At 35.2% G+C, this 15523-nt stretch overlaps 1 protein-coding gene across 1 annotated transcript; it reads left to right on the top strand.

Moving 5' to 3' along the window:
• The first annotated feature begins 2916 nt into the window (after positions 1–2916).
• Positions 2917–4968, top strand: LOC105439400 (acidic phospholipase A2 homolog). Its single transcript, XM_011668335.2, has 4 exons — positions 2917–3057; positions 3181–3328; positions 4010–4149; positions 4823–4968. The coding sequence occupies exons 1-4, from the start codon at positions 2991–2993 to the stop codon at positions 4945–4947; spliced, it is 480 nt and encodes a 159-aa protein (XP_011666637.2). The 5' UTR covers positions 2917–2990; the 3' UTR covers positions 4948–4968.
• Positions 4969–15523: the final 10555 nt, after the last annotated feature.

The raw sequence follows: 15523 nt of genomic DNA, 5'->3' as shown, positions 1-15523 counted from the left end.
TTTAATCCTTTCTTGTTGTTGGTGTTTTGTTTGTTGGTGATTTATCAGGTTTTTTGTATACAATCATTTTAAGAAACTCATGTCATAGTGAACCCACAAATTAGGAGTTTGCAATATACAGTATCAGTTGTCTGATAAATGCCCAATCGGTTAATGGGAGCAAGTCAAAAGGGGGCGGAAATATGTTCCGATGGTTACGCGCATTCGGGCGTTCGCGTTTAGACGGTAGAAAGGAAATTTGACATCCAGAGAACGAAAATAGAAGACCCCTCTTTTCCCTCTTTCCCCTTCCTCCTTTAGTGTTTTTTTCTTGGATGTGATGTTGGCATTCCCTTGACTTCCATCACCATTTCTGACACTTCGATACTTGCTCTTTTCTCCTTCGAATACACCATACACACGCACACACAAACGCATACTCACTCTTTTCTTCCGCACTGGGTGATAGAAACCTACGTAGGAAGGTGGGCGACGTCTATTGGCAACAGTTGCCATTATTGGCAGGTGTCGAAAATATAGGCAGAAGGAGAGGAAATACACCAATAATGTAGGTGAGGGGTGGGGGATTGAAAAGAGAGATATGATCAAATCAAAGAAAATTCTTGTTCAATTGGCAGATTGTTGAAGAAATCACGTGATAGTGGTTGCAATCACTCATTTTTAACCCTCATCTGTCGTTTCGATCTCATTTATGAGCTCAATTTCATTGTACTCTTGACAAGTGGATTACATGCTTGTTTCTCCCTGATTTTCTTCTTCTTTTTTATCACCCTATTCTGCTCTATGGAAGTGAGATTTGAGGATTTGAAGTGCTACATTATCCTGAAATAAGTTCCACTTTAAATTTGGTAAGCAAGCCCTTCTGTGAGCAAAACGACCGCAAATTGTAAGGTAATTGGTAAATTAGGGAGGTTGAAACTTGAGAAATATATCGGAAGCAGAATGATAAACTTTTGGTGTAGGATTGTACATAGTGGACATTTTCTGGTAAGGTGTACATTATCCTAACATTACTCATTGGGCAGGATATCTATCAGGCACCTTGGTTGAAAAAAATCAAGCTGAATCTGGACAATAGGCCATTTTCGTAATGTAACCAAATTTAATGCATAAGTCTTTGTGAAGTGCCTCAATACAAATTAGTTCATTCACCTGGGAAAAATAATAGTATTTCAATAGACAGAATCCGAACTGCAAACATTAGTTGTTGCCAGGTAGGACAAACATCTATGCAGTTTGCATTCTGACTATTGACATATTATTATTCTTATCAAGTGAATAAGATAAGTCTTGTATTGAAGCATTTCACAAAGACTTATGTATTAAATTTGGTTACATTACGAAAATGGCCTATTTAAGGTCGTCTAATTTATGAGAAATTTGTGAAAATACTTGTTGTGATTGGGTTAAACAAACTGTGGAACGTCGTTTGAAAGATTTTCATGCCCAGTATTGATCTGCTTGTATTTACGATAATTCACATTGTGTTAACAATCGAATCTTCAATCATTCTTTATGTTTAGAAAGAATCTTAATCGATCTCATTAAAAGAGACCGGACAATGTTAAGTAGTTTTCGCTGTGGCAATCATCACCTGCCGATTGTATTCGGGAGATATTCAAATACTCCCAGTCGTCCCCGGAAAATGAGTTTATGTACGCTCTGCAATTTGCAATCACTTGGTGACGAGTTTCATAACTTGTTTGTATGTCCTGCCTTTCGTACAGACAGAAAATTGTTCCTCGGTAAATATTTTATTGAAAGACCAAAGACACTGAAAATGGATCTTCTTCTTCTTCTTCAAGATAATCTGCCTCCTTTACTGCTGAAGATTCTTGCAGATGTGTGAGAGTGCATGTGTGTGGCTTTTTAACTCCAATAATGCACAAACACGTTTAAATTTAGTAAAATTCTGTCAAATAATAATGCTACGTTTTTACTAATTTAAGTATGTGTACATAACATGTTATGAGTTGAATGTTATCTTCATGTTTCTCTTCTTTGTCTTATATCAAATCATCAAATTGATATTAAGAATATTTTTAGCAATTCATCAATTTAAGTAACAAATTTCAGGTGCCAGTAACTTTCTTTTAAAATTACTCTCATTAATGATGTTGTCATTAGTTATCATTATAAGTATTATTACAGTGTTTTTGTTTATCATCATCATTATTGTTATTATTATTATTATTATTATTATTATTATTATTATTATCATTATTATTATTATTATTATTATCATTATCATTATTATTAATATTATCATAATTATTATCACCATCGTTGTTTGTGATTTTTTAATTTTATTGATTATATTAATTCGATTAGAATTGTGTTATGTACAGAGTTAAATTTACATCGATAAATAGACACCCAGTTCAATTCCTTTAATGTATTAATTTAACGTTACAGTAGCAAAATACGGATGAAAAAGATCAATTGTAACGGTCCAATCACAGCACGTCTTACATGCATTGCAAATACTGGTATCTCACTTTAAACCAATCACGATCAAGTTACGTAACCCCTATGATATAGTAAAGAGAATGTTGGGGTAGGTGTTATCTGTATTCTACAGTATTTGATTTACCAATGTAATATAAAGAAATAGTACAAATGAAATGATATATTTTACAAATATCAATGACAACCAAGATCAAACGATTTCAGTATTGAATTTCATGGCCTAGGTCAAACATGCCCGAAACCTTATACGACAGCAAGGCTACCACCATCATGATTGAACGATTTCTGAAGCAGTAGCGGGTACACGATTGTAACTTTAAACAGTATGGTCAGAAAAAAAGTGAAATTTGTAGATGTAAACATAATATTCTTTATCAATCAACCATCTCACTTATCAAGTGATTCTCTTTGCCACTCTCTCAATGTGGAAGCCTGGTTAATCTTGCATCAGCTAGGGCTTTCGCTTTTCATTAAAAATCTTTAATTGATCTATTTAATCTCAACGGTTCGGTGTTAAAACAATGGAGTTACTCCTCAGAGTTTTGGTGATGACGTCGCTATTGTTGGCTCGGACGACATCCGAAAATGGTAAGTCGTATTGTAAACCAAACTTATGTTCCGTTGATATTTTTGGCGAAGTGAGGAACTTTTTTTCATTACAGTCCTGACAAAACTTTAAACTGATCGTTCGTTGTTTTCCCTCTGCTGAAGGTAAATTGCAGCGCGTGGATGAGCAGAACTTTGTCCAGTTTGCTGTTATGGTCACATGTGCCACGTCCTTACCAGGGTTCCTGTTCAACGACTACGGGTGCCACTGTGGACTAGGGGGCAAAGGCACCCCTGTAGATGGTGTAGACAGGTAAGCTTTACTAGGGGGCGTCACTAGAATATTATCACGAGTAGCTAGAGGGGAGGGGTGAAGTGGAATGATACATTGAATATGGATAGATTTGCTAACAGAAGAAATATGTGCGGTAAAATGGATATAGCGCCATATTTTTGTTCAAATGTGCTCTTGGATTTGAATATTTATCAAAAAGGTTTACTTTGGAAATTTCCTCACAAAAAATATAAACAAAAATAACAAGAAGAAGAAGCAGAAGAAAACTGCATCTAAACATTTGCTTAAAACAACATAATTATCTAATTTTGACGACAGATGTGTAAGCAATGGCGCAACGTATGTCCAGCCACTAAGAGGCACTATGCCATAAGGTGAGGGGCCGTTCTACGAAAGACCATATAATGGGGGAGGGGATCGTGTCGCCTTTTCATGTCCTTTCCATGTCCCATGTTCCTCCTTTCCTTCTCTCTCTCTCTCTCTCCCTCTCTGCTCCGTCCCTCTGTCTTCTATTTTCCCCTTGCCATTAGATGCTCCCCTTTCCCCTAATATTATTGTAAGTACACCTCTTCGTGGAGAGTTACATTTCATTAATGCATGGATTTATAGTTGTGGTAATTTTTATCTTCATGAAATCTGGTAATCATCTTACTCATTATTCTCTCAATTGCGTATTTTTCTTTCACTAATTCATTTTAGGTGCTGCCAAATTCACGATGAATGCTACGACTCAATCATAGCGGGTGTCTGCAGGAATGATATCGTTTACCTAACTACCTACAAATACACCTGCAAATATCGATGGCCATGGTCGTCTGCCTCGAGCTCGATCACGTGTGGTAAGACTTTTATGATTTCAAATTCAAATTAATTTACTGAAATCTGAATGCCGACATAGAAGGATTATCATCAAAACAAACAAACAAATTTACAAACGAAACATAAGAACTCAAAGCAAAATCGAGGTATGTTGAATAGGAACATAAACCTGAATAGTAAATAGGCAACTCATTTAAAAACAATACTGTACATAATTATGATCGCATGACACTCGACAAAATTAGTGCGTAGTGTTTAGGAGGAGGGGGGTGGGGGTTTCCTGCCCATTTTTCAAGTAGGCCTACAGTAAAACCTTTCACCTCCTCCCCCCGCAAAATAATAAATAGACAATACAATAAATAAGAATAGAAATAAAAAATAATACTAAATAAATGAAATAAAATATTAAAAAAATGAAAATAAAATAAATGAATCACTAAACATATCTCAAAAGAATCAATCTTGATTTTACTTGAACTTTGATTATTTCCTCTTTTTTTCTTTCCTTCTTTCTTTCTTCTTTTTCCTTTTCTTCTTCTTCATCTTCTTATTTTACTTCTTCCTCTGATTTTACTTCTTCTGCCAAACATTTGATCCTAAGTGTGACTTCATTTGGATAAGCAATGTATACCTCGCTGATATAATATAATGCCCCCTTGAAAAAAATGATTATTATCGTTTTTTTAATGATAGATTCTTCCAAGAATGACGCTTGTCGACAATCACTGTGCGAGTGCGACAGGAACGCAGCTCTGTGTTTTGCTAGAAGCAAGTACAACATTGGCAACACCTTCTACGACAAGAATGCGAAATGCTAATGGACGGTGGCGTGGCGTGGCCCGAGTCAATGAGGGGGAGGGGGGGGGGGGAGTTACTGCAATTACTAGGTGGATGGAGTAGGAATGAATAAAGACCATCGATTAGAAGAAATAGGGGTTGGGATTGTGTCAATTGATCTTGATTTTATATTCTCCTGTCCTTTCTCGCTCTTTCCCTTTTCTCTCTGTATTTTTCTTCTTCTGCTGTTTAATGATGACGGGGGAGGGGAGGGGAGGGAGAGGGAGAGACGTGTAATAATAATGAAAATTTGGGCTTATTTACCCAGGGTAGCCAAAATACTCCTCCTTCTGGCGGGACCTGCAATTTATATTACCCTAGCATTACCAGGTACTCATTTACACCTGGTTGGAGAGTGACAAAAGTGGATTAATGTCTTGACAAAAGAGGCGTTAGCGCCGAGCTGGGATTTCAACCCGACCCTTGCATTGAGAGTAATTATTGAATGGACCACTAAGTTTCGACGACTCCTTGGTTATCGCTACTCATTAACATGTCATTGTAAGTATCAATTCCTGCTACATCTTTCGACATTAATATCATGGTCTGTACATGTGTGTAGTTTAGCGGTACGTGACCAGACGGTGATTAAGGTCACATTGTTCGCGGTTCGAATCCTATCCAGATACTATTGTCCTTTGGCAAGACATTAATCTACATTTGCCACTCTCCACCGAGGTGAAGTAATGAAGGCTTTTGGCAGCTGGGCTAAGCCAGGGTAAACATTACTTTAGAGGTGCCTTGAGCAACTCCTGGGGTGGATAAATTAATGAGCAATATAATGGCAGCTATTAATGAAATTAAGTTATTATCATTTGTAATAAATTTAAAGATTTAGTACAACGTGTAATGACGAACTCTGGTCACCTCTTTTGAATATGGAGTACCGGAGGGGTATAATTATGTTCGATACTTCGATCAGCCATTTTGCTGTATCAATTATCGATTGGGAGTAAAGATTGGAATATGTGAAGCCAAAACACAATATGGAACAACATAATACGTCATAGATAGTATTGCCATGGAGTAGGACTGCAACAAAATAAAACAAAATTGTTGACAAATCGTTTTGTCTCTTTTACGTGACTTCTATTGTGGAAACGAAAACCGGCACATATTTACACGTTCGACATCATAACGTTCATTTGATAGAATTACATTAAAGTGAAATATGACGGTAAATCAAACGATTTTTTTTTCTTTTATGTGAGATCCTGTTTGCACTCGACCATATCTTTGCTTTCGAATGCTGTAATGAAAGTAATAAAATTATACCTTTACAGAGCATAATACTGGAACGTCTCTGTGAATATGACACTAAAAAGTTAATTATTCTTGTATGAAAGAAACATTAGATTTGTAAAGAGAACATCCGGCTTGACTAATAATATCGTGTTCACCGCCATAACTGTGAATTAATCATAAATTTAGTTTCATTTTGATTCCTTGTTTTTTTTTAAAGAATTGTTATCGATATTAAATCGGTGAGCTGTATTTCCAGGCACTTTGAGTTGCATAAATCATTGAACTAATTATGTTCAAACAGGTTTAACATTGTCCGCCATTTTAAATATAAGACTTTGGCGACAATATGTGTGTGCTGACAGACACACAGGGAAGGAGTGAGAGAGAAAGAGAGAGAGAGAGAGAGAGAGGGGGTGGAGCGAGAACGAGAGAGAGAGAGAGAGAGAGGGAGAGAGAGAGAGAGAGAGCGAGAGAGAGGGAGACAAGTTCAAGTTAAGTTCAAGTTTTAATTCCATTATCAACAAGAAAAACAAAATTATGTACAATAAATAAATTACATGGATTACAAACAACATTCTACAAAGTATACATAAGTGATTTTATAAGTGTATATGTTATTTTTCTTTGCATAACAAAAGACATTATTTATATTATTCGTAATTCATGCACAAGGAATTATACGATAATCATACCACCGTACAATCTAAATCAAGAAGAAAAACAAAAATGTTGCCGTATATTTACATGTCAAGTTAAAATGGGGAGGGTTCCACTGAAAAGCATTGCTTGTAGAGTGTGGACCCCTACAAAATAATGTTATAACAAATAAACACAATAATACTAGGCTTACTAGTTTAGGTGGATGGAGTAGGAATGAATAAAAACCATCGATTAGATATAGGGGTTGGGATTTTGTCATTGATCTTGATTTTATATTCTACTGGTTTTTCTTGCTCTTCCTTTTTCTCTCGTTCTTTTTTCTTTTTGTCCTGATTGATGAGGACGGGGGAGAAGGGGGGGGGGGGAGACGTGTAGTCACAATGATTATTATGTCTTATTTACCCAGGGTAGCAAAAATACTCCTTCTTCCTGGCGGGACCTGCAATTTGTATTACCCTAGCATTACCCGGTACTCATTTACACCTGGTTGGAGAGTGGTAAAAATGGATTAATGTCTTGACAAATAGCGTTAGCTGGGATTTCAACCTCCAACCCTAGGATTGAGAGTTATTGAATGAACCTCTAGACATCGACGACTCCTTGGTTATCAATATGCATTAACATGTCATGGTTAGTATTAATTCCCGCTACATCTTTCGACATTGATACCATGGTCTGTACATGTGTCGTGGTTTAGCGGTACGTGACCAGACGGGGATTAAGGTCACTTTGTTTGCGGTTCGAGTCCTATCCAGATACTATTGTCCTTTGGCAAGACATTAATCTACATTTGCCACTCTCAACCGATGTGAAGTAAATTAAGGCTTTTGGCAGCTGGGCTAAATCCAGCGTAAAATAGTATTTTGTAAGTGCCTTGGGCATCCCATGTGCTGGATAAATGCGCAATATTATTGCAGCTAATACTACAATTTAGTAATTATCATTTGTAATTGATGTTAAGAATTGAGTACAATGTGTAATGAAAAACTCTGGTCAACTCTTCTGAATATGGAATACTGGAGGGGTATAATTTATTATGTTCGATCTGCCATTTCGCTGTATCAATTATCGATTAGAAGTAAAGATTGAAATATGTGAAGCCAAAACAGAATATGGAACAACATCATACGTCATAGATAGTATTGCCATGGAGTAGGACTGCAACAAAATAAAAATTGTTCACAAATCGTTTTGTCTCTTTTACGTGACTTCTATTGTGGAAACGAAAACCGGCACATGTTTGCACGTTCGACATCTTACGTTCATTTTATAGAATTACATTAAAGTGAAATATGACGGTAAATCAAACGATTTTTCTTTCTTTTATGTGAGATCCTGTTTGCACTCGACCGTACCTCTGCTTTTGAATGCTTTAATCAAAGTAATACAATTATACTTTTACAGAGCATAGCACTGGAACGTCTCTGTGAATATGAGACTTAGAAAGTTAATTAATCTGGTATGAAAGAAACATCAGATTTGTAAAGAGAACATCCGGCTTGACTAATAATATCGTGTTCACTGCCATAACTGTGAATTAATCTTACATTTTAGTTTCATTTTGATTCATCCTTTTTTTAGAGAATTGTTATCGATAATCGGTGAGCTGTATCTCCAGGCACTTTGAGTTGCATAAATCATTGAACTAATTTTGTCCAAACAGGTTTAACATTGTCCGCCATTTTAAATATAAGACCTTGGCGACAATATGTGTGTGCTGACAGACAGGCAGGGGAAGAGAGAGAGAGAGAGAGAGAGACAGAGAGAGAGAGAGAGAGAGAGAGAGAGAGTGGAGCGAGAGAGAGAGAGAGAGAGGCAAGTTCAAGTTAAGTTCAAGTCTTAATTCCATTATCAACAAGAAAAACACAAAATATGTACAATAAATAAATTACATGGACTACAAACAGCATTTTACAAAGTATACATAAGTGTACATGTTATTTTTCTTTGCATAACAAAAGACATTATTCATATTATTCATAATTCGTGCACAAGGAATTATACGATAATCATATCACACAATCTAAATCAAGAAGAAGACAAAAATGTTGCTGTATATTTATATGTCAAGTTAAAAACGGGGAGGGTTCCACTAAAAAGCATTGCTTGCAGAGTGTGGACCCCTCAACAAATAATGTTATAAAAAAATGAACACAATAATACTAGGCTTACTAGTATAGGTGGATGGAGTAGGAATGAATAAAAATTATCGATTAGATATAGGGGTTGGGATTTTGTCATTGATCTTGATTTTATATTCTACTGGTTTTTCTTGCTCTTCCTTTTTCTCTCTTTATTTTTCTCCTGATTGATGAGGACGGGGGAGGAGAGGGGGGGGGGGAGACGTGTATTAATAATGACTATTATGTCTTATTTACCCAGGGTAGCCAAAATACTCCTTCTTCTGTCGGGACCTGTAATTTGTATTACCCTAGCATTACCCGGTACTCATTTACACCTGGTTTGTGAGTGGTAAGAGTGGCTTAATGTCTTGATAAATGGCGTTCGCGCCGTGCTTGGATTTCAACCCCAAAATGACCCTTGGATTGAGAGTTATTGAATGAACCTCTAGACCAAGACATCTCCATGGTTATCAATATTCATAAACACATCATGGTTAGTATTAAGTCCTGCTACATCTTTTGACATTAATGTCATGGTCTGTACATGTGTCGTGGTTTAGCGGTACGTGACCGGACGGTGATTTAGGTCACATGGTTCGCGGTTCGAGTCCCATCCAGGTACTCTTGTCCTTTGGTAAGACATTAATCTACATTTGTCACTCTCCACCGAGGTGCAGTAAATGGATACGTGATAAGAAGTTTTCCCCGACTAATTTCAGCGCCTTTTGGCAGCTACACTGTAAAAAAATAATAGTCGAAATAACTCAATAAAATTGAGGAAAAGAATTGCCTTATTTTTATTAAGTAAATATTACCTACGGCATCTTAAGTAGAATTTACTTATTTTGCTGAATAAATTTTTACTCAGTTAAATCGAGTTACATTAACGTAAATAATTTAAGTATTGTAATCATTTTAGATAATTAAAAAAAAGCTATGATAGGATTACATATTGCACGATTTGGTACCCATCTAATCTAACAAGTAACATCCACTAATCATTCACTACTTCTATTTAAGATTAATCACTAATCACTAACACTACTTCTATTTAAAATTAAGATTCGACACATATTGAAAGGCTCCAAATTTTATACTTGATCGTAGCATCTTAAAAGGAAAATTGGTTGACAATTTCCTGAAATATCAAGTTTTTATTTGTTTTGAACTGGGTAACAATTAAAAATTGTCTTGTCTTTGCTTAGCCATGTTAAATGAATTATTAAATGTTTTAAAGTCCTTAAATTTTCATTCAACCACAAAAAAGAATTGTTTTATTTAAAAAAGAGTTTAATTTGGTCTTAATGAATATTCATAAATTATGGAAATATTTCTATTACGCACTGCATCGGTCCTTACTTTAAAAAGATAAGAATAATCAACATAAATTGTTTGAGTAATACGTATAATTTCTGATTTTGAGTTAAAATTACTAAATTAATACAAGCTGAAATTACTTAAAGTTCTTATGTATTTGATTTTACTTAAATATTCCACGTATGTTCTACTAAATTGAAAGTTTGAGTTAGCAAGACTTAAATTTAGTGCGTAAGTGGCAAAACTAATGTTTTCAAGTAAATTCTACATGGAAAAAATACGTAAAAATTACCAATGAACAAATTATTTTTTACAGTGTAGGGAAACATAGTGCTATGTAGATGCCTTGAGCAACCACGGGGATGGATAAATAAATGTGCAATATAATGGCAGCTATTAATGAATTTAGTTGTTATCATTTGTAATTAATGTTAAAAATTGAGTACACTGTGTAATAACAAACTCTGGTCAACTCTTCTGAATATGGAATATCGGGGGGGGGGGGGGGGGGGGGGGTATAATTATGTTCGATACTTCGATCCGCCATTTCGCTGTATCAATTATCTACCAGGAGCAAAGATTGGAATATCTGACGCCCAAACAGAATATGGAACAACATAATACGTCATAGATAGTATTGCCATGAAGTAGGCCACCAACAAAATGAAAATTGAGGCCAAATCGTTTTGTCTCTTTATGTGACTTCTTTTGTGGGAACAGAAACCGGCACATATTTGCACGATCGACACGATAATGTTATTGATATAAAATTATGTTAACATGAAAGATGAAAATTTATCTCTCTTCAATGTAATATCCTGTTCGCATTCCACCATACCTTCGCTGTTGAATGCTTTAATCATAGTAATACAATTATACTTTTGCAGCGCATAACACTGGAACGTCTCTCCGAATGTAATACTAAAAAAGTTAATTATTCTAGTGTGAAAAAACAAGAGATTTGTAAAGAAAGTATCCGGCTTGCCTATCGTGCCAACGGCCATAACTGTGAATTGTCCTTCATCTAGTTTCATTTTGATTCAACATCTTTTTGAGAATTGTTATCTATAATTTTAGAATGATCTGTATCTCCAGGCACTTTGCGGTACATAAATCAGTAAACTAAAAGTTCAAACGGGTTTAACATTGTCTTTGAATATCAGACTTTTTGCTGTATGCTGACAGTTTATAATATAGCCTTAATGACATTAATATACATGCTTAAACTGATGATTTCATTAAATTCCCTATCAATAATAATAATAAGTCATTAATGCATCTCATGTAGAGAGGGAGAGGGGGGAGATATGGAGAGAGAGGGGAGAGGGGAGGAAGAGAGAGAGAGAGAGAGAGAGAGAGAGAGGGAGAGAAAGAGAGAGACCAGGGGGAAGGGGTAGGTCGAGGGAGACAGAGACAGACATTATGTGTTACCTCTCCCTCTTCTCCAATACGTACTGCTTGGGTAGGTCCATCTTTCGCCAACACCTATCATCACTTCTCCCTCAATTCCCCTCTCTTTCTTTCGAATGTCGGCCATTTTTTGTTCTTCATGAATTTCTTTTTCTCTTCTATTGCTTTACATAATTATATAATGTATAATGTATCCTGAAAACATCTCTTACGATAGATTCATCATGTTTATTAACTTGTATTTACATTTAATTCAATATTACAGTAAGATAATGTGAAACCATGTCGATCCGATTTGGTACAGTATTATACGTAATTTTTCTGGCTTTATTTCCAAGACTTACATTGAAACGAAACATGGTAACAAATATTTTGAATTTCATTTATCTGATATCATAGGCATACAACATTAAAGTTCACACAATTTTCATGAGATCTTCACATGATCAAAGTCATTTTACCCCGAGAGAATATTTAGTGAAGTGAAACTTGATTGGTTTGTATGCAAGTTATTATAGTTCTTTGAAAACTGAAAACCAATTTGTATTTGTGAGGTTTCTCGTGATTTATTTATAATATACCTTTCCAGGTGAGGAGACGGGTATTTGTGTATATTTAAGTTGATTCTCATACTGATAATGTTCAAAGGATGATGAATCCTATATACGCTGGTCTAAAATTTGCAAACCTTGTTAGCCAGGCTTCAGAGAGAAAAAAAACCTATGACTTAATACAGAAAAGAACCGGTGTGCGAAGACTAGCAAGCAGAATGTAAATATTGAATACTTATCCTAACGTATATAAATGGTGTTACTGTTATATCATCGCAATGCAAAATTATTCATGAAGTATTTAAAAGCTGTGATCCAATGTAGAAAAGCTCCTAAACCTACCCTCAGTTTCAATTGGATGATATCACGACTCTACATAGAATGGGTGCTACGTGGTGGAAAGCACGTTCTGTTCCCAAACCCCTGGATCATCTATTGTGGGCGATCCAGTCTTCATTCATGGTTTAATACACACGTATGAAAGAGATGGCGAGGTGAAAATGACGTAGGCAATGAATCTAGGTATGAGCTTTTAGGTGATAATGACAAACACATAAATTTGATGCCTGGGACGAAACTGACATCTTAGGTACTGGAAAGGGAATCTCAAAAGTTTTCAAAACTTAATACATAACTGCAAATTATACCTTTTTGGACTATCTCAGTGCACCTACTGATTTTAACTAGTTTATATATATATATATATATATATATATATATATATATATACCCATATATATACATATAAACGTGCGAGAATAAACTTGTAAATTACAGCTACGTCTCACGTCCCTAGACCATTTTCTTCACGCCTATATATATATATATATATATATATATATATATATATATATATATATATATAGGGGGGGGGGGGTCTTACATTCAGTTTCTACATGTACCTCTATTAATTTAATCAATTTAATGTAATAAGTGTTAATAAGTTTTAATCACACTATTTACTCCCTAACTAGTGCAATAGCAGCACCCACTAGGGTTTAACTGTGACATATTTGTAGAGTGGTATTGTTCCAGGAATGATGAATCCTAGATATTGCTGGTCTAAAACTTGCAAACCTTGTAAGCCAGGCTTTAGAAAAAGAACCCCATGTCTTAATACAGAAAAGGACTGGTGTGAGAAGACTAGCAAGCAGAATCTAATTATGGAATAATTATTTTCAAATGTTAAATTCGTCATTCTTTCGTATTTAAATGGTGTTACTGTTATGCCATCGGATTACAATTAAAAAAAGTATTTAGAAGCTGTCATCCAAATTAAAAAGCATTTAGGCCTACCCTCAATTAAAAAAGTTTGATGTCACGATTCTACATAGAATGGGTGCTACATGGTGGAATGCACATTTTGTTCCCAAACCCTGGATCTTCTATTGTGGCCGCCCCATTCTTCCTTCATGGTTTAATACACATTTGTGAGTGAGATGGTGGGTTAAAAGGACGTAGGCAGTGAATCTTTGTACGCATTTTAAGGTGATAATCACAACTAAATAAAATCGATGTCTTCAACGACAATGACTTGGACAAAACTGACCCCTAGGGCACTGGGAAGAGAATATTTCAAGTTTTCAAAACCTAAAACATAACTGACAATTATTACTTCTTGGACTATCTACTATTGTTTCAACTGTATATAACACGTTAGTGCACCAACTGAGTTTAACTAGTTTATATATATATATATATATGTATATATATATATATATATATATATAAATATCATATTATTCTGCAAATTGTTTAAATATTTCATTGACATAGACTTATGTCATGGGGGGGGGGGGGGGAGGGGTTCTTACATTCAGTTTCTACATGTACCTCAATTAAATTAATCAATTTAATGTAAACAGTTTTGTAGGAGGGATTGAGACCACATGTCCCCCCTCTAAAACCGCTACTGGATGGGAGTATTTGGAAATATGTAAAACGAAAACAGAACTTGGCACAGAATTTATGTCATCAATATGATATTTTTTTTAAAGTACATAAAACTAAAGTTGATGCAATGTTATTTGACCTGAAACTCAAATTCCCATGGGATGCATACGTGATCAAAGCCATATCTATTTTGAAAAGGAAGGCAAACTGAAAACCTGATCACCCATTTGACCTCTCAATTTTTCATAGAATTTGTGAAATATTCGGCTAAGGTATTCGTCCAATCAATCTTGGCGAGCCCTACATCCACATCTAAATAAGTTTCGTTTTAATGTTTTTTAAAGGAAAAAGGTATATTGATGAACAATTTGAAGTATTTTGTGCACATTTATTGTTACTGATATTTACATTATCAGTTTAGATTAGTTAATCAGTCCGACGTTCTCACTAAAAAAGTTTCAGATTCAAAGGACATAATATGTTTCCTTATCATAATAAAGTGAATACACATTTAATTTAACTCTTAAACACATTTGGCAAGATTTGGACATGAAATTTGAGCAGTTTGGGTGGCACTCTCTATATGGTTTACAGTTTGAACTTATGTCAAAGAAATTACACATTTGATATGTCGTGATCTGGTGCATACGTCACCAGAGTGTGGATCACATGGTTCGTGGTTCGAGCCCTGCCGCGGCACTGATGTCCTTTGGCAAGACTTTAATACATATTTGTGACTCTCCACCCATAGGCAACAAGTAAAATTATTTCTTGGAAAGCAAACATGTTTGTACGAAATGATCGATAAAAAGACAGAAATTGAATACTGAAAGCGACAGAAACATAGAGAAAGAGAGAGAGAGAGAGAGAGAGAGAGAGAGTGGATGACCACGCAGTAGTAATTATTCGTGTCATTAAAAAAAAAAGACTTGTTACTTGTTTGTGACTTTCCTTCACCGAAGATTTATTGTAGAGGATGAATAAGCTAGACAGGTTAGAATATAAGGTATTGTAATGATACACACACATAAAGACAATACTGCATGTAAAAAATAACTATCTTCTAAAGATTTCATACAAAAATTAAAATGAAAGTACTGGAGGAGGGTATTTTGATTCTTTTAGCCGGATACACCATTCAAAACATTTCCAAAAGGGATCATTGTCAACCATCAACAATTTTCTCAAAAAATGAAATAAAAATGACACTAGAATCATGCACACGGCACTTTTTGTCACGTGAAAAAGGAAATGCTTGCCCCCCCCCCCACAAAAGATAGTTTAGTAAGATTTTATAACACACGCCATTGGTCAATGATTAGTTATTCGATCGTGGTAGATGAATATTCATTACTTAA

This window comes from Strongylocentrotus purpuratus, unplaced genomic scaffold (genome assembly GCF_000002235.5).
Source record: "Strongylocentrotus purpuratus isolate Spur 01 unplaced genomic scaffold, Spur_5.0 spur5_scaffold_3, whole genome shotgun sequence".
NCBI classification, from domain to species: Eukaryota; Metazoa; Echinodermata; class Echinoidea; order Camarodonta; family Strongylocentrotidae; genus Strongylocentrotus; species Strongylocentrotus purpuratus.
This window is presented reverse-complemented; position numbering and strand designations above follow the sequence as displayed.

Coding starts and splice junctions, on each gene's coding strand:
- LOC105439400 (XM_011668335.2), top strand. CDS start 2,991: ATGGAGTTACTCCTCAGAGTTTTGGTGATGACGTCGCTATTGTTGGCT. Junction 3,329..4,009: donor CCTGTAGATGGTGTAGACAG/GTAAGCTTTACT, acceptor AATTCATTTTAG/GTGCTGCCAAATTCACGATG. Junction 4,150..4,822: donor CTCGAGCTCGATCACGTGTG/GTAAGACTTTTA, acceptor TTTTAATGATAG/ATTCTTCCAAGAATGACGCT.